This window comes from Drosophila pseudoobscura, chromosome X (assembly GCF_009870125.1).
Source record: "Drosophila pseudoobscura strain MV-25-SWS-2005 chromosome X, UCI_Dpse_MV25, whole genome shotgun sequence".
Taxonomy (NCBI): Eukaryota; Metazoa; Arthropoda; class Insecta; order Diptera; family Drosophilidae; genus Drosophila; species Drosophila pseudoobscura.
The window spans coordinates 182,107-210,064 of record NC_046683.1 but is presented as its reverse complement, the minus strand read 5'-3'; the positions used below and the strand labels follow the sequence as shown (position 1 = coordinate 210,064).

Below are 27,958 nucleotides of genomic sequence, written 5' to 3'. Positions count from 1 at the left end.
AGATGAGTTTCAGAAGTTACTAAACGTCACAAAAGAATATGCTAGTCAATATTCATTGAATAATTTAATTTAATTTTAAAATTTTAAATCACAAAAAAAATTGAAAAATGCGATATATAGTATAGCTGCCATAGCTATCGGCCAAATATTTTATTTTTAAACTTTGATCGCAAGTCGGCACATCTAGACGTTATCGAATCGGACTAAAAATGTTTAATTTATTGTTTTATCCGAAAAGAAACCTTATTAGACCCTGAAACCTTTGAATATTACACTTTTGTAAAGAAGCGCAACCCTAATATATATGTATATATGTTTTTGTGTATATAGTTATAAATATTTGTTTGTTTGCATGTGTGTTAATATTGATATACATATTTATAAAGATATCTTTCCATAAACTCGTATTAAGTAAATTAAATTGGTTTTTATCTTGATATACATATTTATGTATAACAACTAATCTAGGTGCATAAGTTCTGTGGTTCAGGCAAACCAAAAGTATTCTGGTAGACTAACAAACATCAGAATCAGATTCGGAATTAGAGATGCGATGACATTGTCTAGTGACTGTTCAAATTTGAAACCTCGTTGGCAAAGAAAAGTCATGGTATTTCCACAAAAAAATCTGAAGTTTTTATCCAATTTAATCAGATTCCTACAAGCCAATAGTATTACATAGATAAATGCTGATGATACTATAGTTAGATAGAAAATTTTAGGAGGGAAATAATAAGAATTTAATAAATTTAGGGGAAGTTGCAGTATTAATCAAAGTACATTTTTTTTACATTTGTGGTTTTTATTACGATCTAGAGCTGAACCACATATAAAATATAAATTATTTTAGCATGGCGATTAGGGGCCCCATCTTAAGGCAGAAGGGGAAGCAGAATTAACTCCAACGGTAGATGGAATAATGACCAAAAATAAAAAAATGGAGCGATATATAAAAAGACACAGTTAGAGTGTCGATGATTCAGACGATAGTTTAGTTTATTGTTTATATTGTTTATCTTTTTAGGCATGCGGGAATACGTATGGAGAGCTACTCTTGTTAAAATTTTTGTTTCTACCCTGGTTATGGGGTGGGGGGCTGTGGCTGACCTAGTAATGATCATATATGAGATGCAATGGTGGAAAGGAAGCTGGATGAAGCTGGAATGGTGAGCAGACGCAGAACCACACCCACTTAAGATATGGCATACCGCATGCAGAAGCAAAAGTACGACTATTCCAATATCTTTTATATGTATATGATCTAGATCTTAATATAGCTTGTGTACTTGGTTTAAAAGAGAGTAATTAGGTATGCGTGTGGGTATTTATTTTTGATTATCAACACTTTCGATTATCAACAGTTAGTAGCTAGCTATGCTGAGCTCTGGCGCCACAAAAATGTGGAAAACACAACAAAAATAATAAAATATAAGAAACTGGAGCAAGAGAAAGAGCAAGCGTCTAGACCAGTAGCATGTGAGATACATATATTAGAGTATATGCATTGCGTCTAGGCCAGTAGCATATGAGTTACATATAGTCGAGTATATGCCTATGTATGTATTTGTATTTTTAGAACTATGTATAAGCATATAATAAATATATTGAGAAGCGTGTATTGATTGCATGTAAATCAGAAATAGCTGTCGTCAAAAGAGTTCTCTCTCTCGCTTTGATTCATAATTATTTTCAAATTACGATCCATCTTAACGATTAGATAGCCATCGGTTGGTTTTCGATACTTATGCGATAAATTACTAAATCAATTTGAAGAATTTTTCTTTGTTATTCGAATTTTTTTGGCAAGCATTTCAATAAAAATGACTTGGATAAGATTAAGAGCATATTTTTATACACACATATTTATCTATAGAAGGGTGAACTCGCTCTCAACCGCTATTTATTTTTACGTATGTATATGTATTTAATATCAATTATTTTTTTAAAAAGCGTTTCATTTGACATAAATTGGTGTTCTTTTGTTTCTAGTTTTTTCCTTGGTAAATTTTAAAATTTTGTTTTTTCTTAACAGTTTCTGGTTTTTGATGACTGCAATATTTATCCATACTATACATATTCATATATCCTTTCTCATGTTAATTAATATTCATATTCTATAAGTTGAAAGTCGAGATTTTTTAATATTTCTTCTGGATCTTTCTCGAGTGACTGTGTGGGTGGGCGGGTTTATGTGTGTGCGTGTGTGCGAGGGGAGAAGGAAAATTGGTAAAAAATATGAGGGTGTGTGAGTATTCTCAATCGACTCCAATCAAGGTCCAAACACATTGCTGTAGTTTTTGCTGTGGATCTGAGGGATTGCGTGGGGTTCGTTGTCTCAAATCATTGATCCTTGGAATCAGCTCCTTCCACTGCTCCCCACTGCGATTCCGCCTCAGCTTCCACTCTTACTCTGGACCACCCCAAAAAATCTCAAGGCAACTAAATTTCTTGCGGTTAATCACCACCTAAACTTAACGCCTGGACTATACGTGGATCAGCTTTACTTCCCTCTCGGAACTCTTCGAGAGTAAGGCGGTCGTCATGGTTCTTGTCCATCTGATCGAAGATCTTGTCCACCCGCTTCTGTGGCGTGTTCTCGTCCTCCGTCTGCGGCTGCTGGCCCTGCAATCAAGTGATTAATGTGGATTCAATTATCGGAGAGGAGAGTGCAAGCGAAAAAAACTTACGACCATCTGGTAGATGGCATCCACAATATTGTACATCTCCTCGCGCGTTATGTAACCATCGTTGTCAACATCATAGAGACGGAAGGCCCCTTTAAAGGGAAGTCATTATCATTATGGCAGAGTAAATGGGGTTTGAATGCAATCAAATGTACTTACAATGCAGCTTCTCATCTAAATTTCCGCGTGATGTTATGGACAAGGCCCGTATGAACTCCTCAAACTCGATGGCCCCATCCTGCAGATACAAATACAAGCACAAAATATAATTAAATGGCTCTGGATACGGCTACAGATTGTTGCTGAACGCTGAGATGACTGCAAATCTTTTGGTCCACAAAAAGGTCTTTATAGTTTGAAGCTATAAATTTAACTTCGCTGGATCAGTCTAGCTTAAACAATCATAATTTTGATAGGACATATATACATAGACAAAAGAAAAACAGTAGAATACACGACCATTGGTGCACGTTTAAGATATTTTAAGTGTATATCTCGGCAGTCCTAAGCTCAATACTTACGTTATTCTCATCGAATACCCGAAATACCAAAGAAGCAAATTTACTGGGGTCTCCATCGGGGAAAAACTGCTTATAGATTTTGATGAAGCCCTGAGGAAAATAACAACAGATACAGAAGAGAGAGAGACAGAAAAATGGTAGTACGTGTTAGATAAGGTAAATACATATTTGCTGCTGGCCCCATAGACAACTGCAGTCGAGTGGGTTCGGTAACACACATAAAATAGCACTATAGAAAATATTTCTAAAGTTCTTTAGCTAAGAAATGAATGATGGGTGTGTGGGTGACTGGTGGATAACTGAGTGACGGAATGGAAGAGCGAGTGCTCCTGAGAATGGATTTGTACCATGTAGGCGATGCAAACTGAAATGTATGTTCAGATGCTGACTCGTTGTGGTAATTCTGTTAGCGCACTGACACACACTGAAAATACAGGATAGTGAAAGACCGGAAAATAGTAAACTTTTACACGGGTGTCGCGCAGGTGTGCGGTGAAGTGGTGACATGCTTCAGATGGTCCAATAAAGTGTCTTACAGTTTTTGGTCACGTTTGGTCAGGAGTTGTCTGGCAATGGGAGTGTGTCGCAGAAGCAAAAATTTCAGATAAGGCGCGAAATTTTGTCCCTTTCCCACTCAATCTTGTAATAAAAGGTAAAAAGGAATGAGCGAAAGCGCCTATGCTGGTTGTAAACGATGCAGCGGCGGCATGGCATATCCATACGTGTGTATACGTGTATATGTATACATACACTCCCATGCTGCACAGATTATCAAAGTTAGTTAGATATTATAGTTTAGTCATAGCTTTTTCGTCCATAGCTCAATTTTTCTCAAGCGAGATAGCAAAATGGACAATCGAATGATGCTTAAAAATTCTGCGTGTAAAAACAGTAAATTTTCATATAGTTCTAGTTCGTTTGCTTGTTTGTGTAGTTTTGCGGTTTTAGTTCGTAAATATCGGAAAAATGGGAAAATAATCGCAGGAAAGGAAATTTAAAAAATGACCATATCTACCAGATTGCCGTATCTGGATCAGAGTGGATAATTTGTATAACCAAAAGAAACAAATCAACTTGCAGTGGCTATTCAGCGCCCGACAACACGGTCAGACACGTTTTCTGTCTCTCCCGCACGCATTGCACTCTCTGCCGCTCAATGTAGCCATACTGACGATGTATCGTGTATAAGTGTAGAGTTGCGATCGAAGCAGCAACTCACAACGTTCCCCCTCGTTATATATATGAGTCGGAATTGGTTTCGGGCCCGATATACTGCCGCATGCTCTCTCTCTCTCTCTCTGTATTTTAGTATCACTTTTCACAAAAGGGACGAATTGACTTGCAGGTTAATGCGGTGAGGGGATATCTCTCCGCGAACTCTTTAAATTCTGGTCGAACCTGTCATGAGAGATGAAAAACATAGAGAGGAACTATGACCTGGTTAGATTTAATTTTAAATTCGTGCATTATTTGAGAATATATATTTTATAAGTTTAAATTTTTCCTCTACTGTTTTTTATTTTGCTTCATCTGTCTCTCTTAATTATCACACGAAGCCACGTTGTTTAGACATGTCCCCTCAACATTATATAGACCGAACGGCCAAAAGCAAGTGTTCATACTGTTAGACGAAGGATCCGCCTGTACCCTGATCGATACGGATATAACGGAAAAACTAGGTATTGATGGCACATCAATACAAATGGATAATTTTATCGATCTCTCCAAGGGACAATATGGCGCGCAATTCACGCTTCAAAACGTGAGAACAGTAAAAGACCTGGATCTGCCGAAGCAGACGCTGGACGACTCAATCCTAAGATCTCATTCGTATGTGAATGTAATAACCATCCACATGCTGGACGCTCTTGTAAAAGAGAGTTTATCATTAGATACGGTAGGAATAATCATATCGAAAAGCCCACTCAGGTCAAAGGAGGTGAAAGAGCAAACTCAATTCAGGACAATTCTACAAGGTTTCGCAGCGAAATAAAGATTATCAGATCGGTGAAGTCCATACTAGCCGAAATATTAGAGGAAACACACGTACAAGAACCAGTGTTGAGAGCAGCACAGGCAAGGTTAGACGTGAAGAAAACGAATCCACCAATGGACCATGGCCAACCAGAAGCTCCGATAGACCATCACCAGCAAGTAAAGTTTAAGAAGTTGTCTGTTTGTATATTTGTAAATTTCAAACCCATTCATATATATTACTTGTATATATATATAAGCAGACTCAATAAAACATCGATAATATTAAATTATATTAAGTACATATACATGAGGTGGATCGAATGAAGAACTGCTCCAGTAATAGAATGATGTTTGTGGTTCGGTATGCGAGGATGATGATGGCTATGGGACGCGCGACAACGATGGTGATGAGGATGATAACTATGAGCTATGATGTAGGGATGGTTAAACGGTAGGATACTCACTTGTTCGGTCAGCAAACCGTTCGGACAGTCTTTCAAAAAACCTTTGTGCCTTTCGTTGGTGTCATAGATCATGATAGCGGATAGCATAGCCCACAGAGGTTACAGGGAGAGACAGCGGGAAAAAAAGCAGAACCAGGCACCAGAAGGAGAAAAAAAAATAAATTACCGTAAGAGAGAAAGAGACAGAGGGAGAAAGACAGAAATGGAAATGAACCGAAAAAATAAAGAATAAAATTAAATTTAATTAAAAACATATCATTTTTGAGCACAAGACAAATGAACGAGAAATTTTTACGAACGAAAAGCGCAAAATTTCGAGCAGATAAAGTATTTAAGTCTGAAATGCTTTTCCATTTGAAATTTATATAATTTTTCGTTCGTTTTCAAATTAAGTAAACAAAATATCGTCTAACTGAAGCAAAACAAAGATACAACCAAATTTGAAAACTTAAAAATTGTAAGCCAATATTGAATTGAAAGTGCAATCAGTGGAGACTACAAAAAAAAATAATAATAAAAAAAGGCGAAGTGGAATGATAGTAGGTATAGGAGAAATTTCAACCCTTAAAATTTGTTGTTTTCCTATAGCTTACCATTGACGAATTTCCTTTTCGGTGACTGTAAAATAAAGAGAAATTCAAGATTAGTTGTGTGATTTCTGAGATTCAACTGAGTTTCGCACTGGGTTGCGCCTCAAGGGTCTCCCCATGTAATTATTGTTAATATCAACTTCAGCTCTCTCAATTGGCCCTCTGCTTGGGCCAAGTGTCGTGGCTGAGCCGCTGAGTTATGGCAGCTTATTTAAGGTCTCAGCCTTGGATATTGACGGTGCTCACTTGAGAGGCTTAGTGGACACCTTTCCAGGACACATCCGCCCACCATTTCCGATTTTGCTGTTGTTAGTACCTGTGTACTGTATATGAGTAATGTATAGTCCAGCAACAAAGAAGTGCTATAATTATATTTTCCATTTTTATATTACGGTTCCGCTCTCGTTTCGCCTGCATGCGAGGCATTTAACCAGAATTATCGTCTACTTTGAAGCGCGTGCGGCACTCTCCTAGTTTAGATGTGAGACAGTTAAAAAGGCACAGTAAAAAGCACTTTGAAAATTAAAAAGAGTAAAGACGTTCTTAATGATCTACTCCTGGAAGTGCAACACGTTAACCCCTGCTCAGGGTGTTAGTTTACACTGAGAAAACTGGTTCTTTGACATTCGAGTCGATCGAGTCGTTTGTTAAGCTTTTCTACATGCTTAATTTCTGCATCTCCAATCAATTCTCGCAGTGTGTATTCTGCCACGCAATTGAAAGTAGCCCGGTCCCAGCCAAGCCGCAGACTGTATCTGAATAAACAGACATAACCAGTAATAAGCACAACCGCCCCCCCCACACACTCTATGACATCGCACCACGAAACCTTTTTAAAAGTCTGCGCACGCCAACGCGTTCCAGGGCTAAGTAAGCTCAAAGGACCGTTATCCTGCCGTTCGTCTGGGGCTGTCGATGGGGGCCCGACAACGACTTTTAATGCGGCTAGATGAATAATACATACATGTGTAGTTGGGTCCTTTCCTGCCGCAGCACCCCTTCACCCGCTTCACTGCCTTTACTATACGAGTATGAGTATATTTGTATACCGCTGGCAGCTGTAAAGCAAATACATAAGTTCATAGCCAGAAAGTCCCCCCCGCCCAGGCCCAGGCTTGCGCCGGCGCTCCTCCATCTCTCGCTCCATTTCTTCATTTCGCTCCTTGCAGTGTGGCTCCAGCAGACTCAAGAAAGTAAGGCTACTCTCCGTGCCGAAGCTTTTGATATTGTTTCCGATGCATCGATCCCTCTGAATTTAACATATATGTATGTGATGCATGATGATATTTCATGGCCATAATAAATATTACATACCTACATATGCTCTCGATGATGACGAACAAATATGATTTCTTTTCAATCCCAAGTGTCTACTCAATCCCAAAATATCCTTTTGCAAGGGTATGATTAAATCGATATAATTGTTCATTTCTTCAAAGCAGCATTTCTGCACTCTCTTGCCTTTCAGTTCCCGGAACCCTTTTCTCCCATCCCAGCTCTCGCCCTACACCAAAAGTTGTTTTTGGCCCGCATCGTTTATTTCATTTTGTTGTGCTACCTAAGTGGGAAGTCCTAGACAGAATTAGAGGGCGGCGCCACAAAAAAGAGGCAAAAATGCCGTATTTTTTGTTTTATTAATTGAATTTCATTTTAAACAGATTTAATCTCATCTTTTACACACATGCATGCACAGCGGGGGGACACAAGAAAAAATTTGTAGGAAAGCAAAAGCCTGCCGTTTGGTGTGGCTGTGCCCAAATGCTAATTAATGAATGGGGGACCCTGGAAAAAGAGCCACCCCGAACTTAAAATGAGCTGCGAACTGCATGAGGGCCACGTAGACACATGGGGGAGAGCGCAGACCAGTCCACCTGTTTGACTTAACTCGAAGCAGATGTGGGTTCGCCTGTCTTTAAGGCCTGGCACTCAACTGAAACATAAACGTGGCTACAGGAGTGCGTCTCAAAATAATGTTAATTTCAACCTCAGCTTCCTCCATTAATCCCCATAGCAATGCGTTCTGTTAGTAATAGACGAAAGAGTCATCACAGATGGTATGGCTCTATCGAATCAATATAACCATATACTTGAACACATATGTATGTAACTCGAAGCCAAATCGGATAACTGTGTCATTTATGTACGTAGCTGTCAAAGTATCGATGAATCTTACAGTGTCTGATTAGTCTGATTGGTCTCCACTCTACCGTATTCACCCTATTCCCTCTCAGTCACTCCCCTTCATCAATACCTGGTCGTGCTGGTTCCTGGCGATGCCTCACCTTTTCTTGTTGTTGTTCGTAAGGAACATAATAAGTGCAATAATAATTTCAACATACGAGTGAATTTTGAGTGCTAGCCACTGATAGAATGCCAATGCGTATGATACTGTATGGGAATGGGAGTAACAGTTGGGGTAGCATCCAAGCATTTAAGAATCTTTTTTCTAACCCTCTCTCACTTCCACTCAGCTTTCTGATTGCATAGTGGAATGCATGTCCCTGAGCCAAGTGAATGCGGCTCAAAATTGCAATATGACACTGCAACAGCGTGTTAATTGCCAAGAAATGTTAATATGGTATCCCTCGGCAGGGGTCGTTCATTTTAGTTTTATAAGCGATTTGCCTACCAGCCCCCACATGACACACTTGGGTTACAGCTACACCACCCAACTTTCAACTCTACAGCTGTTTTCAAAAGCGTAAAACAAAAATGAAAATCATGCATGCTGCCTGCCAAAGTGGTTCAAAGGTAAGGAAAAGTGAACGGGAATTAGGATGAGGGTAGGAATGGAGGGACCATGCTAAAACTAATCAAATGTTGCACACACTTCAACGTCTGATGGCCGTTATGGCCGGTACTCAAACAGTATAAGGGTATCTTAGATCGAATGATTATTATACCCAGAATAAGGAATTAACAATTTCCCGTGGCTGCGCAATGCGTCGTGCGCGTGCCTCGCGCACGCTCTATCCTCATACTCGTCAGTGTGCGCCTCCTGACCGAGTGACTGATACATAACGGCTAGATGATACTTCGTTAATAAGCTACAGAGACTTTGAAAACATTGATGATGAAATGCTGGCTGAAGAATTTCATAGACTAAATTGAACAATAATATATTCATTGCATAGAGTACGGGACAAACTTGACATCCCAGACATCGGTTCAAGCCAAAGCAACTTACGTGGCTTAGCCATGACATCCGGGGTTAAATATTGCTTGAATTAAAGCGTATGACAAGTGGAAGCGCTATAAGACCCAACATCACTATACAGAGTGCAAAATAATTTCTAGCAGACTTAATAACCCAATAATATTTGGAACGAGTGAAACGTTGTGAGTCGCAACGTTCAGCTACAACCGTGACTCTACGGTTATACCTGACACTCAGCCAGTCTGGCTCTTCTCCGCCAGAGGGCGTACACATTGTACGATGAAGAGTGTGTGAGAGGGACTGTAATAACTATCCGATCTGATCCACATCCGGCAATCTGGTAGAATTGGTAATTCTCTATGATTCTATGATTTTTTGGTTTCTCTCATCTTCAAAATTGTGGATGCCACAGATTTTCGTCCTTTGTGGGGGCGTTGCAAAATTATTGAAAAAAAAAACTTGATTCAGTTTAATATCACAGAAGTCTGGATACAAAATTTTTGTTGCTCTAGCTCTTGTAGTCTCTGAGAACAAGACGTCAGACAAGACGGACACAAGCTTAAATATATACTGACTAAGTGCCGGGTATAACGTTCCCGCTTATTATATATAGAGATTACAGAGACAATCCTTTACTCTTTGGGAATTCCTGAGGACTGCGAAAGCTTTTCTCTGATATGCGAGAGTTCAGAGGAGTTGGCACTTAGGGAGGGACTAAGACTCAGGAAACTTACAGTTACAGGTGCGAGCGAGAACGAAAGGAGCTGCTCGGAAGGTTATATTTCGCTTACGTTAAAAGCTGCCAAAAAGGCTCTTAAGTGCGGCCGAATATATACGACTATGTCCTGGAACCGGTTCGCAGCTCATGGACAGAGTTCAAGGCTGGGAACGCACCCAGAAATGATTTACTAAATGTAAGGGAAAAATGATACTCACAGTATGTGTCCGTTGTCAAGCGATCGATGGTGTCCTGCTTCAATTTCGAGTTTTTCTTGCCCATCTTACAGTTTCCTCCAGCTGGTTATCTTCTCTTGGCCTGCTGCCCTCTGGGTATGCTCCTATGTCAGCCTTGGTGTCAGGCTCGCGGTGGCGGTAGTAGCGTTGGCAGGTGATTGGAAACACGTGTCTTATCCTGATTTGGCCTCAGCTCGATCTGCAAATACAAGTGGCACCAGATTAAAAATCTCCATCATTCCCATCATCGCCATCGTCAGTAGCCCAAACGAGGCACTGCTGTACATTTTCAAGGCAAGACGTCATTTATCATGCTGCAGCTACACAGCCACACAGAGACTGTGTGCTGCACCAGCAGCATCATCACTTGCCACGGTCAGAGTTACCCTCGCCCTGTGGTCCTCAAGCCTCATACCCATGATAAATAGCCAAAGGTACTTTGATATTTAAGCACGTCGACGCGTCCACTTGTCGTCCACATGCCTTCGCGACCACCCGTGCAACCACCCATCCCACATCACCGAAATCAAGGCAAAGAAGAACTACAACGACAACAAAATAGCACTAGCAGCCCAGGTACTAGGCACAATGGACTAAAGAACCATACAGAGCTCCCATCCTGAGCGGAGGGAGTCTATCCATCAACTCAACCACATCTCAGATCGGGTGGAAAGAAGCGAGTCGTGAAGAATCCTTGAAAGTATTTGGCATTCGTCTTGAGCGGGGACGTCGTATTTTGTCTACCTTTTATGGTGACCCAACGATAGAGAGGACGACAATGGCAGCGATACTCTCTAGAATTTCCCTCTATATATGTACATGCGTAATTAAAATTTTAATAATTTCCCAGTCAATTTTTTTCCTTTTTTACTTCCCGTCTCCAGCACCTGCTTCCGTAAAGGAAAAGAAGAAAACTTTTTTAATTCCTTGTTGCCACCTGACAAGCAAATTGCGTGAGTCATTAATTGACTTTGGATTGCTGATGAAGGGCGAAGACAGAGATTCACATAACGAAGGCCTACAGCTACTTCTCTCAATTCCCCCACGTGGGTGGCAGCAATCATAATTTATTGCCACATAAAAGGTCCCAGCCATACTTAGACCCCAAGACTTCGGTTTGCCGTTTTACGAATTGCAGACTAATTTGGTGGCCCTGTCGGAAGCAAAGAAATGTCACAGAGACCGGAACTTCTGACGAAATTCCCAGCTCTCAGTTTTAGTTCAACTATAGCTCCATCTTCGGTACAAGTATGGACAGAAAACGATGACGACATAGACACGACTATAAACAGAGGCAAGAACACGAAGCTGTCACAAAGCTGCAGTCTATAAGATATGGCCATTTTCTACGATTCTGCGTTTTTTGTTTTCTCGTATATTTAAAATTGTGGATGCCACAGATTTTCGCCCTTTGTGGGGGCGGAAGGAGGCGGGGCGATGTTTTGAAATACACTTGTAACAGTGACATATTACAGAAGTCTGGATACAAAATGTCGTTGGTCTAAAAACGGACAGACATGGATCAATCGACTCGTCTATTGATGCTGATCAAGAATATATATACTTTATGGGGTCGAAAACGCTTCCTTTTGGACGTTACACACATTCATTTTCACCACAAATCTAATATACCCAAATACTCATTTCCTTTTCCATTTTCTATTTTCTATTCCAAAACAGGAAAAACCGACAGAAGTGCTGAAAACTATAGAAAAACTGTTTTAGAAGATATGCCTATAAAAATATAAGGCTGTGGCACTAGCCCCTATTGCGTATTAGTCTAATTAAGTGGAGCGAAAATTGCTTCCGCATCGCCAGAAAATAAATCTGGAATAAATTTGGTCGGCATTTACTGAACGAAAGCCCTAGAATCAGCTCCGGACCGGACCGGACGAAGCAATCGCATCAAAAAAGGTCAAAAGTTGCTGGGAAGCATCATGCACACCGAGGAATGGAAGACGGGGATGGGCTTGGAGGATAGCAGGCCAGGTTGTCGGTGATGCAACTGCTAACTAGCAGGGTCCCCAGACTCACCATCGCCCTGACCTGTCCTGTCCTTTCACCACGTCCACATTCTTGCCGCATCCATTTCCCAGCATCCCTGCAGTTGTCGGAAGTTGTTTGTACTAACTGCTTAAGGTGTCTGTCTGTGTCCATTTTCGTGTCAAAGTCAATGTCCATGTCCATGTCTGTATCTGTCAGGATCGGAAATTGAAAGGAAAGAAAATTGAGCATACTTTAAGACGCCGCAGTTCTCAGTCTTGTTCTCAGTGTAAGTTATGGCTGGTATGCTATCGCTGCCCGGGGGCATTTTGCGATTTCCGATTTATATAGACATATTTCTAATAGTGAATTATATACTCTAGCCATCGGCGCTGACGTTGAAGTGAATAATTGCCAAACGACTAGTGAACAAGTTTCTAAATACGTAAGACGTGTGGTGGGACATTAAGTATTTCATTAGTGAGGGCGGGGTTATTCGGAAGGGTAGGCAGGAGAAAAGCAATGGTATATTTTTCTCCGACGAGTTCCAATGCTATTTTTGTTTGAAGAAGCAGGGGAAGCCAGAGAAACTTTGGAACTGAGAGCGGCTACAGAACTTAACTTAACGTTACTTTCGTAACACCCTCCCCTTTATCGAACTTTATCGTTTTAATTGCTTACTAAAAGAGAGAGCGAAAATTGGGCGAGACAAACTCGATCAAACTTGGCATAAGTAAATTAGTTAATATATTGAATAGGCGGCCAGCCATAAAGGGCAACTTGTATGAATATGAGATTGGGAGCTGACAAAACAATAAAAAAAACTTAGAAACACTGCAATTAGGCATATCCACAGAATACGATGCGAAATGGAAGAACTCTGCACGAACGTACAGCAATCTAATCGATATGGTCATTATCTATGATTCTGCGTTTTTAGTTTTCTCAAATCTGCAATATTGTGGATGCAACAGATTTTCGTCTTTTGTGGGGGCGGATGGGGGTGGGGCGAAATTCTGAGATATACGTTTTATAGTGACATCTTAAAGGAGTGTGTGTACCAAATTTGGTTACTCTAGCCTTAATAGTCTCTGAGATTTGTGGTTGCCTCAGATTTTCGTCCTTTGCGGGGGCGGAAGGGGGTGTGGCGAAATTTGGACAGGAAACGGTCAAGGTCCGATATCACAGGAGTGTGGATACCAAATTTGGTTGCTCTGGCTTTTATAGGTTCTGAGATCCTTGAACTCATATTTTGCAATTGGTAAAACCGACCATGAAACCTGTGTGTTAGAGTGAGACAGAGCGAGAAAGAGTGAAATTGTTTTCGTGATTCTGGCTGTAATAATTATACGATCTGGTTCAGATTTTGCACTCTAGAAGATATAGTCATCTTCTACGATTCTGCGTTTTTAGTTTTCTCGTATCGTCGAAATTGTGGATGCCACAGATTTTCGCCCTTTGTGGGAGCGGAAGTGGGCGGGGCAAAATTTTGAAATATTTTTGGAGCAGTGACATATCACAGAAGTCTGGATCCAAAACATCGTTGCTCTAGCTCTTATAGTCTTTGAGCATTAGGCGCTGAAGGGGACGGACAGACGGACCTTCCTCACTATACAACGTATATCTCAAAAGTATCTGATATAAATGTAGAGTTGCGGTGTCCGCAGCAACTCACAACGTTCCCCCTCGTTTTATTTGTATTATTTATGCTCGCCTATTGTGATTGATTATGTGTGTGAGATTGAATTGTGATTGACTCATAGTTTTGATTGCTACTCCTAGTCTCTAATAAGTAATTTACACTACGGTTGAGTATTAAGTTTTGATCAAAACTGACTTTTTTTCATATGAAAATCTATAGGAAAAAAGTTGAGTTATGGTTGCCTTTCAGTTGCGTTTGTACAAATTTTCGAATACATATTTCAACCCTGGTCTGCCTATCTTGTGAATTATCACCACTACCAACAACAAAAAACAGCCATTATTGACAGTGAAAATTTTGCCATGATTAACCATGTACATGTGGATCCCCAGTCACAGTGCACAAAATAGCGCCGAGTCAATGGTATCGTTGTGCTTCTTGAAAAGATTGCGTCGAGTAAACAATGATAGACCATTGTGACATTAGAGGGCGCACACTGCTCGATGATAGTGTAAGTGAGAACGAGAGACACAGAGGATGGCTAAGCACGTGGAAGGCGTTTCGTAGCCACTGTAAATCAGATCTCATCTGATATGGTAGATATGGTCATTCTCTATAGTTCTACGTTTTTAGTTTTCTCGTATTTTTGAAATTGTGGATATCAATGATTTTCATCCTTTGTGAGTGCGGAAGGGGGCGTAGCGAAAATTTGAAATACACTTTTTTGGTTGGTCTAGCTCTTATAGTCTCTGAGAACTAGGTGTCAAACAAGGCGGACGGACAGACAGCAATGGCTATATCGACTCGGCTATTGTAGCTGATCAATTTTGGTGTAGGAAACGCTTCCGTCTGGTCGTTACACGCATCCATTTTCCCCACAAATCGAATACACCTGTATACTCTTCAAGTACCAGGTACAAGAATGGGCACTGATACAGAAAATGCCAGACGAATCAGCCGATTGTAACCGTCAAATGCTTTAGATGCTGATAAATAAATAATGATCATTTAAATAATTAAACTTGCTCTGAACTTTTTCTTTATACAGAACAGCAATTCATAAAATGTAGCCGATACAGCACTTACATTGGAATTAACCACACAAAGTTCATGCAAAGGTTGCACAGGTCCTGTTCCTTTTGTGGTCTGCTTCACGCTTCCATTTGTCACCACAAAATGAGATGCATATTTCTTACAAGTGTCCAAACGCTACAAGTTTTCGTTATATAATTTTCCCCTTTTCTACTATCATTGTCTCACTCCGACTAATACATATTTTGGGTAAGCTATGCAAATTAAAGAAACAAAAGCAAGTAGTGCTAGAAATTAGTACTCAAAGTTACCTTTTTATTGGTAGAGGGAAAGCAAAAGGAAAGGAAAATAACCGTAATAACGCACACGAGCACACACATGCCTAGAAAGAGTGAGAGGAGAAAATTCACACGTGAGCGAGATTTACATAACCTCTTTTATTTTGATTTAATTGTTTTCATTCAATTTCGTAGGGCACGCGAACAGCAGAGCATGCCAACTGCAATAAGGAAATAAAGAGCGAATAGGGTAACAAAATGTGCAGATGTGATGGAGGAGGGATTAGCCGAAGCAGCGGAGAAGCAAATTAGTAGCGTGAGTGGGAGAAAATGAATCTCTAGGATCGACCGGCGCGTCAAAGCGTAAAAGCAAAAAAAAGAAGCAGTTGGAATTAATTAATGCAGTGCATAATGGTCGTAACTACCTCTCTTATCTGAAAGACCGCGATAGCATGAGAGATGAGAGATATTTCCCAACACGCACAGCTTTGTCAACTTAAATCAAGGCCTAGTACAACAATAAATAATTTCTCCAGCTGCACTAAACCAGATCGAATAAAAATCCAAACTAAACTCTTGCTCTTGGACTGGAGGGGTTAATGGTAGTGTCGTAGGACTATAAGAAAAAGAAGCCAAAGTAAAGCAAAAGTAGGAGAAAGAAGCAATAAAAAAGCAAAGAACAAGAAGTTGTAGCTAGTTGTAGTAACATAGCTTATGTCATGAAGCAGAAGAAGAAGTGTGTCGATACGGAAGCTGACCATGGGAATCAGGAGCAGCAAAAAGTGGAAACAAAAAAAGCGACTAGGATGAGGAATAATCAGGAAAAGCAGGAAAACAAGAATTAGGTCAAAAAATTTAAAATCTGTGGAAGGAAGAGAAAGTGGGGAATCCAGAAAAATCGGCTGGCCAAACAAACAAAAAACACGCAGCCAAGAACAAAAACAGCCAAAATAGAATATTTTATCATCTAACGAGGTGGGCCGAGAGGGAAATAGGATGCCTACGTGTTTTACTATCGTTCACTATCTACAATTTGAGTTTAAAATCTTCCGTCTCAGTAGAGCCTAGAATTAAAAACTTCCAGGAGTCTGCACAGAAAATCCGGTTACTTCAGCTTGTTTAGTCACTGAGTATTAGGCGACAATCAGGACGGACAGGCAAACGGACGGACGGAGAGACATTACGTTTTCAAAAAAATTTGTAGGATCTGATTCGAGCCAGAATGAAGAAAACAGTTTCCCACGACTGACACTTCTCTCTTGCTCCCTCTCTTTCTCTCTGCCGCCAGGTTGTAGAGAGTAAAGAGAGACAGAGGTACATATGTAGCAGACAGTGTGGCATAGAAACAGCTATAGTATTTTTCATTAGCTGGAAAGAGAATATACGGAGTGCAGGAATATATTGTATCAGTTACACACATAGATCATAAGATTAAATATACTTATATATGAATCTGTATATATTAAATCTTAATACTGGTTCTTACAGTGCGACGGCTCAGGTACCGCGACTCCCCGACTTTTCGTTTCCTGTGGTTTGAACATATGCATACATATTTCATATACGTGTGTTCTTGTGTGTGTACGGAGCTCTCAGATATCCATTTATGGGTTGCTTGGGCAGTCTTTTACGCAGCGTCTAACATCTAACCAACACACATTTATTCCCCGCTCCTTTTATCTCCGGCCAAATTCCATTCAACATATATTGTTCAAACATGAACATATTATTGTACACTTTCACACATGTAACCAAAAAACCGATCTCTAAAGAAATCACATAAAGTAGACATGCTCGGGTATAATGAGAGATCTGTAACCCATTGAAATATACGACAACAAAACACAACTGGGGAAAAAACTTAACCAATGCAGTCCTAAAATAACACTAATGTAAGCATGCACTCAAATTGCCACCCGCAGTAAAAATGTATCCTTTGCGTGAGTCTAATGATAATAATAGCATATGAAATTGTATCTCATGCTTCATTGTCAATCACATATAAGGCTCTGATTTTAATAATAAAAGTTAGTTCGAATTTACAACTCAACTCGCAAATACCTAGACTTTTCTTTTAAGGTATTAACATATGTATACTTTGGGCAAATATGGAAGGAAGGATATCATGTTTATTTTTTGTGTCTTTGCACCTTTCCAAAATTTTTCTTACGCCTCTTTGAGAATATCGGCTTGTGTGTGTGGCCTTATCATTTCCCCATTTTTTCGGCTTGCACTTTTTTTCTTAGCACCAAAACAAAATACCATTAAAAGAACAACAGGACTATCTTACATTCCAGCTCAACCGCAATTGTTTGTTGCTCCGTTGTTGTTTCCTTGTCAAATATGAATTTTCATTTAGGTTTTTTACATTTGTTACAACAAAAAAAAAATCAAAAATAAGAACTACAGTAAGTTGGTGAGAGCGTGTGGAAGGTGGCACCAGCTTTGAGTGGGCGGAACCATTGACGAAACTCCGGACTCAAGGCTCGGTCTTTGGGCTCGGCTTCCTGTTCCGTTTAACGTTCCGTTCTGTACGTCACACGGTCTGAAAATAGACTGAATAGCTTCGGAGCGCAATCAACAGTATGTCGAATGTCCTTGTTGATACGACGCCGACGAGGACGAAGTTTAACCGAGAGACGAGAGCTGGGAGAGTCCTCAGTTCGCAGTCATCGTTGCTCCTCTGAGCCGCCGCATGGCCGGGGAGCTTGTTCCTTTCTGCTGGAGCGAGCTTTCTGCAGAAGGCAATCATTATCGCAGCAGCCAGAAGGCGGAGTGAGGTTTTTTGGGAGGAATATACTCGTGCGTGTAGGACGGAAACAGCAACTAAACCAACACAGATATACTCGTACATAGGTTAAATAGTATATATAAAAAAAAACCCGTGGAATATTTTAGTGGCATAATGTTGCACAGTCCTTCCCCACATTTATGGCTCAGCCTCCAGTCCTCCGATCACCCTAGAAACCGTCAGAAGTGGGTGGAATGCCAGATGGTAGGTGGCTCCACAATGTCAATGCTATGAAATTGTTCATCGACCTAAGGGAACGTCGAACGTCCGCTAACGGCCTCCGAAATCGAATCAGTGGGATAGCCACTGACCGAGGCATCTGAGCGCTAACTAACCGGAAAAGTCTGGGAATTCATATGGTAGTATGCATTTAAATTTTAATTTTTTGGGGAATCTGGGCAATGCAAATAAATAATATATGCTTCTCTTCAGCTGCGGTCCAGGCGGTCCAGGCGAACGACCCGTGAAAATTCTCTGACAGTTATATTTTCGCCCCCCCTGGAAAAGCCTTTAACCATTCTCTGCGGTCAGCACCAACCATTGGCAAATCCAGAGCCAACGTCCGAGCCATAGCTATAGCCGGAGCCAGAGTGGGAGTCACAGCCAGAAGTGTGGCATGGTAGCATTTCAAAGCATTTAATTAAGGGACATTCTTTAACTCTAATCCAATTAACCCCCTTTTTTCCCTCTCTCCGGGTTAAACTTTTTTTAAATTATGTAATGCAATTTATTTCCATTCCATTTTTATTTTTATTCATTTACGAGCACCTGTGTCGGGCACCCACTCTCCGAGAGGAGAACTGTTGGCATGGACAACGTGTCGTATACGCATCAATATATTGCTGCCTGCCGCCTAGCTCAGTGGGTGTGTGAGTGTTTGTATGTATGTGTGCGAGCATGCTCGTGCATGTTCGTCCGTGCGTGAGCCTGACATGAAAAGGCAGCTGCCTAAAGATATCCAGTACAGAGTTATAAAATTACACGGCTCGGACTCGGAACGCAAGTAATTCGACATTAGCTCCCACGCTAGCCCCAGCCAACCAGCCCGCCATTCAGCCACTCTCTCCTTTTTTTCTCAAAATAGTTCTCTCTTCTCTGAGTTCGTTCGCTTTTTCACCACAAAGCTTTTTGCTGCGTCAGAAATGCTCTCTGCTACGGAGCTTTCGGCGGCTGTCACAGCTGCCAAGTTTTTGGCGCCGGCATCAAGAGGAGTCACAGAAAAACAGTCAAAAACACAAATTATATCAGATACATATGTCCATATATGTAGGTACTATAAGCAGCTTTTATTATACCCGGTAATCAGACATCTCATTTGTCCATTATATAGAACCTTTTTTTACTGCAGTCTCCGCAACGAGAGAAAAATTGCAAAGATATCGAAGGACATGGGTTATAACAGAACGGAAAATGGTAGTCAAGACATCAAATAAGTCGGAAAACATGAGTAATAAATGAATAAATATAAAATATACATGAATTAAGAAATACAAATAAAATAGTTACTAACAAATGGATATATTTACTTAAATCGTAGATCTCCTGATTTCCTTATTTACAAAATATATATATACATATATATTTTTTGGTTAACTTTCACTTTTTTTAACGATGTCCCTGCATTCACGGATGCTTACAGCAATTTCGCTGCTTCTTTAATACGTTAAACGATGTTTCTAATCGTGAAGCGACTTCTACCCACCAACAACCAACGGTCAACTCAAGGGCAAATTTCTAAAAAAAATGTCAAAATCGAGGAAATTAAAAGAACATAGCTTATAAGAAAATTAATGTGCCAACACTTTTGTACAACAAATTTTATACCATTTTTTGTTTAAAAATGTTGAAAAAATAATGCAATAATGTCACGCTTATAAAAATTCGCCAATCTTATAGAAATTTTTTAATTTATCGGATAAAATTATTTTTCTTTTGAAATTCGCGATTTAAAACCTGTTAAAACAGCAGTAAACTGCAAATTTCTTTCTGTGGCAAAACATAAGTACGGCACTGCATATACATGTACACATTTACATATATGTACATATATACAATATGTACGCTTGTTCGTACGAATATGTATGTATGTATGTACGACATATATGAGTCGCAAGCTTTAAAATTGATGACATTACAGTGTTTTTTTAAGTGGCTCATCACAAAAGTCTACAAATTCCCTGTAAATCATCTGTAAATTTACACCTTAATATATACATTTATGTGTACATATATAAGGATTTTGGGGCTGTGTAAAAGCCTCTGCAGAAATACAATATAAAATTATGCTCCACGAGTAGCGGGTGTGAAAAACACAGCTAAATGGAAAATCTCATTTTATCTAATCGCATTAAATCAGTGTTGTTCACGCCCTCAGCCTGTAACCACCTGCGCAACCCGCTCAGGGTCCCTCGCCTCTGGCTTATCATCGCATCAACAAAAATATTTATTATTCGCTACGTGAGGAAGGCTATGGTAGAGGCTGGTAGAGAACCCTCCAGAGAAATCGACCATTCCAGTTGGCTTTGCTCCGTATTCTTCTTCCATTTTTGGGGCTCTCTTCGGCTCCGAGTCTGGGTCTGCTTTGGCTTTGTTCACTCTGGGTCTGTAGAGCGCCATATTTTTTTTACTGACTTAAAGCCATTGTTAGTTAGTGCACCGACCCTGTCTTAATTAGTCCGCACACTGCACATGACTGAGCCTCATACTGCGAAAGGGATGAAGAACAAGATGGAGGTGGTTGAGGCGGAGTCCCCGGACCAGGCTTGGAGTCTGCCCTAAGCCGACAAAAATTTTGTGGTGAGTTTTGGGCGAGTGCCACCGACAGCCTGAGGAGGAATGCAACCCACCGCATTGTGGATGGAGTGCGGTGGGTTGCAGGCTAGTGACGGTGTGTTGCAGGTGTGTGCTTGGGACTCGTCACGTAAGGCAGCAAAAGCTGATAATAAGTTTTGCATTAGCGAGAGAAAGAGAGAGGCAAATAAAATTGTTGATTAGAGAATAGCCCACAGGGCAGGTTGTCAGGGCGAGAGGTAAAAGGTATGTAGGAGCGGGTTGAAAATTGTGTGGTAATGCAAGGGAGTTTTGTTAAATAAGCTAATGAGCCAGATATTGACTGAAGATTACTCCACCATTTAGTGAAAGTTTCCGCAATGGAAATTCGCGGAGATGAAAAGATCTCAGCTTAATATTTGGAGAAAATGGTCAGTGGTCGGCAGAGACGGTTGAATGTTGAAAAAGGAAGAAATTCATTGAATTTCCAATGAAATGTGTGTAGCTTATGCTTATCAACAAAAAATATAGAAAATGGCGCGATGACAGAAAGAAAGACCATGAAACGTGTGTGTTAGAGAGAGACAGAGCAGGATAAATTTAAATGGTTTTCTTGATTCAGGCTGTAATAATAAGATCTGGTTCAGATTCTGCAATCTAGAAGACATAGCATAGTTACTGAATTTTTTGTGTGTAAAAGAGACGAGCCCTCACAGGCCAAATATAAAAGACAGACAAAGGTAAAGGAGATTTGGCAAGGAAATACGAAAAAAGGGAATTAAGTAGGCTTGATTGTTGAGGGGCCCAGTCACGACATAATTATTGAGAAATGCTTCCGATATGAAAATTAATAGACAATTTCGAAAGTTACAAAAACGGAACAAGTAAGGGGTGTCCCCAAGTGGGAGTGCTGGTGGATTTAGAGGGAAGTGTTGAAGTGTCCTGGGAACGGATGATTGACTGGGTCATTCACTGCCACCCACCTACCGTCCAATCCCAATCCCATTTTGCAGCCATGGGGCTCCAGCTTCCAGACACTTCACCGAACGCCGGCGCCAGCATTTAGACATAGACGAAGAAAAACACTGAAACTGAAACAGAGACACACTTTTGCCAACGGAGAAGGGGAATGAAAAGATATTGAGATAGAGAGAGCGACAGAGAGGGGGGAGATAGAAGTGAGAGCATAAGGAATCAAGTGCAAACTGAACCGAGTTCAGCGCCCAGCTTTATAGTTCATAGAGAAAGAGAGAGTAAAGTGTTCACCATGGCATATGCTTGATATTACCGGAGATGAAGAAAGAGCAGAGAAAATAGAAAGGGAGACAACTACCGATAGATACTTAATAAACTATTAAAAAAATCAATTTATAATAAAAAAAAAGCAGACTTTTGTAAACTAATCTAGACTATTTAAAAAATCAATTTATACTCAAAAAAAAAAAAGAAAAGTAGACTATTAAGACTAATAAGTAAAAGTATTCAAAGGATACACGGACTACAGTTAAAATGCAACTTCTTCCTTCACCTGCCGCATTTATTGTTATTATTAATTTTATGCGCCATATGACTCTTGGTACAACCATAAACAATCAGCAGTATCAAGTAAAAACGAGGGGGAACGTTGTGAGTTGCTGCGGACACCGCAACTCTACATTTATACCCGATACTAAGTCAGTATGGCTCTCCTCCGGCAGATGCCGCTAATATTGAACGACACGACAAAGAGGGCGTGCGAGAGAGACAGAAAATCAGTCTGAGCCTGACGTCGGGCGCTGCGTAGCCACTGCAAATTGATTTGTTCCTTTTGGCAATAAAAATTATCTGATCTGATCCAGATTCAGCAACCTGATAGATATGATCATTATCTATGATTCTGCGTTTTTAGTTTTCTCGTATCTTCAAAATTGTGGATGCCACAAATTTTCGTCCTTTGTGGGGGCGGAAGGGGGTGAGGCGAAATTTTGAGATATATGTTTTATAGTGAGATTTAACAGAAGTGCGGATATCAAATTTGCTTACTCTAGCATTAATAGTCTCTGAGATTTGTGAATATCCCCAGATTTTCGTCCTTTGCGGGGGCGGAAGGGGGTGTGGCGAAATTTTGAAACAAACTCGTCTCGGTCCGATATCTTAGGAGAGTGGATACCAAATTTGGTTGCTCTATAGTCTCTGAGATCTAGGCGCTAATGTTTTACTCTAAGCAAAGCCGCCTATGCTACGTGTGTGTTAGAGAGAGACAGGGAGAGAAAAAATGAACTTGTTTTCTTGATGCTGGCTATAATAATAATACGATCCAATTCAGATTCTGCAGTCTGCAGATTCATTCTCTACGATTCTGGTTTACGTTGTTGTCTACGATTTTTGGTTTTCTCGTATCTTTAAAAATGTGGATGCCACAGATTTTCGTCTTTTGTGGGGGCGGAAGTGGGCGGGGCGAAGTTTTGAAATATTTTTGTAGCAGTGACATATCACAGAAGTCTGGATCCAAAACATCGTTGCTCTAGCTTATAGTCTTTGAGCACTATGCGCTGAAGGGGACGGACAGACGGACGGACGGACAGACAGACTGGGCTCAATCGACTCGGCTATTGATGCTGAGTTATTTATACCCCAATACTCATTTTGAGTATCGGGTATAAAAAACACCTCAAACCTTACTCCATTGGCCACCACAAAAATAAATGGCAGTTCGAGTAAAAAAAAAATAACACAAAAAATTACTGCTGTAAGAGAAAAATACATTATAGAAGGACATCACACAAACGAGATTGAAATATAAATGAATTATTTGTACATTTTTTTCTAGCTGTAATAATAAATGATTGTTTAGTTGGTAGATATAAACTGATATATTTTTGAAGTAAATCTTAAACTACAGGTCACTTACTCAAAAGGTGACCTCAGTGATTCTCAGCAAGAATTTTCATATATTATCAATGCTCTACGAATAATATGCATAATAAATGGAATAGCACGACATCCAATAAAACGCTTTGATCACCTGTCAACTATTACACAAGTTTGGCCACCCATACGTACATATGTATGCCTTTGTGCTTCTACGGTCGTTGCCATTGTCACCAAGCCCATTGACATGGTCTTGGTCTTGGCCTGGGTTTTAGTCTTGGTCTCCGTCATATTGTACTTGGAAAATCGTCTGCGATACATAATATCTCTGTAGGCCATGATTGGAGTTTGGCCAGGGCAGGGGTCGGTACACATAAAAATGCTAAGCCAGCGCTATGCTGGCGCGACGCACACACAAATACCAATTTCTAACTCCCTGATCCCTACCCTCTATCGAACCACTCCACCACACCCTAACATTATTCCATTCTATATGTGGGTTTCGGGATAATGCGCGTTATCCTGATTGCCTGTCGCGATATTGGGCCATGGGCTAAGGGAAATGAACAGGCTGCAAACAAGCCACTTCAACTGTACGCCCCCTAAAGGTATCAAAGTTAAGAGGAGAAACTTGCAGAGACGTTGGATTGTCCTCGTTGGATTTTTGGACTGTTAATCCGTTTTGCAACTTGTCATCCAAAGCTTTTTACAAAAGAAGAGTACTCCCTGCTTCGGAGCTTTTGGAGAAGATTATTCCGTTGTCTGCTAAAATTTCTTTTTTTCTTGTCTTGATGCTTGCTTGCTCTGAGCCTATCAAAATTTGGCTCGTTTTTTCTCCGGGCTCGAGCTCGGCTCCTTCTGTCTTCTGATTCCTTCTGCTTGCTAGCTTATTTCCTTTGTGATTTATGCCCATCATCATTTGCTAAAGGACACACAGGACCGTGACCGGGACCGGGTCGAAGATAAGCGAAGCAGTCGCAACAGAATCTGATTGTTTCCCTCTTTTTCGCTGCGGCTAATTGGTTCCAAACACCCAACTATCAGATGATTATGGCCGAAAAGCTGAAGAATGGTTGAAACAGAAAAGGGGGTGATATTGGGGGGGCTGGAGCAACTAGCTAAACAACAATTTTAATTGCGACCAGGCAAAGTCATCGTATCATAGCACTACGTCTGGTCTGGGGCCTGGGCCAAAAGGCAAATGAGCGAACGCTCCAAGTAATATGAACGAGGTCAATGATTGTTTACACTACCCTCGAATGCTGTTTACCATAAGCCAGGCCAGGACTTGGGTGATGAGGGTGAGCTTAAGGGTGCGGCGTATGAGGTTGGGGCGATGGGTCGTTGATGGTACAGTGGCAAACAGCTACTAGACACCTAGAAGGGAGTTCCTCTCAACGAGCACTGAACGTGCTTGAGAACAGTGGATAGGCAGTAGTAGAATATCCTCTTCAAATTTGACGATTGGCCAGTAAATTAGGATGCCTCTGCTTCTGGTATCATCCAGCTACCAGCTACATATACGGATGATTTTTCTTCGAAAATGTAGTCTACGTCGACACACTGTGCGGAGGGTCGCGCATGCCGCTTGCCCATTATGCCTCTAGGCTCCATTGCGAGCGAGTGTGTGTAAAACATGTCTGTGTACTTAGGCACACACCCTCACATACTAGGAGAGTGAAAGAAAGAGTGAGGTAGTGAGACAAAGAGAGATGCATATATATGTCGGTGTTTTAACAAATTTTACTGTGCTTGCCTCATTTACACGCCACGTCACGTGACCTGATTCCAATGCGAATGGAAATGGCAAGTCAAATGGAAATGGAAATGAAAGTGGAGAGTGAAAGAAGAATACGAAAAGGATGCGGAAAAAGGGTGAACAGAGATCCAAAGCACTGATCAAAACACATCCAGTTTTTCTCCTTTCAAGAGACTTAAACGACATAAACATCAGAAACATGCTCATCTAATTATAAATACTGTCTCCAAAATTTAACGTCTCAATCACGCTACGGGTTAGCCCATAATCGGACGCCTCGGAGGGTATTGCTGGCTCAGCTCGAAACCTGGCTAATCCTGCTCTACAGCTAGAAATTCCAGAGGCAACTTCTATTCTATGTCGCGGTCACAGAGAGGAAGATGGAACGAACAATGACGGAGACGGAGAAGGGGACTACGACGAGGAGGGACCAATCCCTTGTTTGCTGGCGATCAGAGTTTCCGCGGCTTTCGCCTTTGAGCAACTTAGGCAGTTGCCTGGGCTCCATGAAAACAGAAAACATTTTTATAGAACCAAAATTGCAAATAATAATAATTAAAAAAATGATCTCCACTGAGAACTAATTAAAAAATACGAAATAATCAAGTAAACAAAGTGCGCCAATAATTTTCAAATTATGTAAACAACCAAAAATAAAAAAAAATACAAAAAAACGAGGGGGAACGTTGTGAATCCATCATTAGAAGCGAACTTGTAAAAAATGTATGTTTTGAAATACACTTGTAACAGTGGCATATTACAGAAGTCTGGATACAAAATTTCGTTGCTCTATCTTTCATAGTCGACAGACATGCCTCAATCGACTCGGCTATTGATGTTGGTCCAGAATAGATATACTTTATGGGGTCGGAAACGCTTCCTTCTGGACGTTACACACATCCATTTCCACCACAAATCTAATATACCCAAAATACTAATTTTGAGTATGTGGTATAAAAACCTTACGACGGAAATGTTCCAGATGGCATATTCACCTCGCGATAAATTGGGGAAAAGAGGTTTTCTGGTAATCATCGATAATCTTTACACTGAAATTAAATGCCGGGCGCAAGTTTATATGGAAATTTCGGAAAGATTCGCATTTCTAATTAACTTTTCTTTAAGCGGTAAAGACCTTCACAAAGCTAAATATATATAGCTTAATTAGTTTGTATTCTAGAGATTTGGATGAATTGTTCATTGAACTGGAAAAGTTCAAAACCTACGTGAACTCCAGATCCACCGGTGTAGAAAAAAAGTCATAGACATATGTATAAGGTTCTAGTGAAATAAATTGCACTTTGAATTTTTTTAACTTTAATGATAACAAATTGTTCTGCCGAACGATCGAATAAAAACAATTGTTAATCAAATTGGAGTCTACGTCCCAGTTGAATCTGAAACCTTCAACCTTCCAAACTGCGAGGACGGACCGCTCCATAATTTTCATTGTTAAGGATAGAACGATAGAATGATAGGATGATGAGTGGATACACATACACATGCACATAAAAATGGGAATACACACCTGACACGCCTTTGCCTGGTTTGGAGTTGCCGAAATCCAAATTGAAACAGAACTATACTCGTACTGAGCGGTTTCATGGAACTCATTCGCTTTAGGGAACAGTATACAACTGATTAGCTGTAATAATAAACGATATTTGCATAAACGCAACGAACCGCACTCAATCGCAGATAAAAAAAAAAATTCGACACAAGTACACAATGACCGCTTTTGTATCTGTGAGGTACTGGAGTTATTTAAAATGTGCACAAATATAAATTCAAAGGGTATTGGGGAACATAATAATGCGTTTAGTTGCGTTCCGTTTGGGGCAAGCTGAGGAGAACATGCAACTTGTGCGAAAGACAATCGAATGGCAGAGGCAACTGCCCCACCAGGAAGTGGCCTGGGGCCTCGGCCGCTGCCAGTTGCCAGCAGCGCAGTCAGCGCAGACAGCTGGCAGCGGGCGATAATAAAAGAATCGAGCAATCGAAGAATTTAAGAACTAGAGAATTGAACAAGTAGCAAGGCAACAGATCGATACGATCCGATGCGACTATGAGATACCTGTTTCGTTTATACAAAAAATACTGCTCGTCCTTGTTCACTCTGGAACTTCACATGGTCAACATATCTTCCCTCTGCAATATACCCTGATACTCTCCCAGCCCCAGGTATCACAGGAAATTGTTGAGAAACTTAGGAATTTACTTAGCTTTCTTGCAAGTGCCGTTCAATCTACCCCAATGGTCTTCGCTTGTAACTAATTATTGTCAGGGGGTCCCACCCGTAAACAGTAGACAATAGTCTTCTCTGTCCCATGCACCTCACACCGCACACCCACGGGGCTCCACTTGTTACGCGCTCTGCCTAAATATAGTAAATGATAAAAATTCAGACAAGGCATACAGAGAAAAAAGGGAAAGAGCAGATAGCAAAGAAATAAACAATAAACAATAAATCGGCAACAACAACAGCAACAGATACAGATACGGACAAC

The 27,958-nt window shown here is 40.6% G+C and overlaps 1 protein-coding gene across 5 annotated transcripts; it reads right to left on the bottom strand.

Annotated features, from left to right (window-relative positions):
* Positions 1–115: 115 nt before the first annotated feature.
* On the bottom strand, positions 116–27,350 carry LOC4814229 (frequenin-1-like). Of its 5 annotated transcripts, XM_033382488.1 has the most exons (9): positions 26,980–27,350; positions 15,316–15,386; positions 10,330–10,546; positions 6,240–6,264; positions 5,647–5,695; positions 3,206–3,295; positions 2,844–2,922; positions 2,688–2,776; positions 116–2,622 (listed from the first exon to the last, which is right to left on the bottom strand). In XM_033382488.1, exons 3-9 carry the CDS (start codon positions 10,391–10,393, stop codon positions 2,455–2,457), a joined length of 564 nt encoding a protein of 187 aa, XP_033238379.1. In that variant the 5' UTR covers positions 10,394–10,546; positions 15,316–15,386; positions 26,980–27,350; the 3' UTR covers positions 116–2,454. The 5 variants fall into 5 exon arrangements, with proteins under 5 accessions (XP_033238379.1, XP_001354341.1, XP_033238380.1 ...); XM_001354305.4 differs by lacking the exon at positions 15,316–15,386; XM_033382489.1 differs by lacking the exons at positions 15,316–15,386; positions 26,980–27,350 and adding an exon at positions 17,573–17,833.
* Positions 27,351–27,958: the final 608 nt, after the last annotated feature.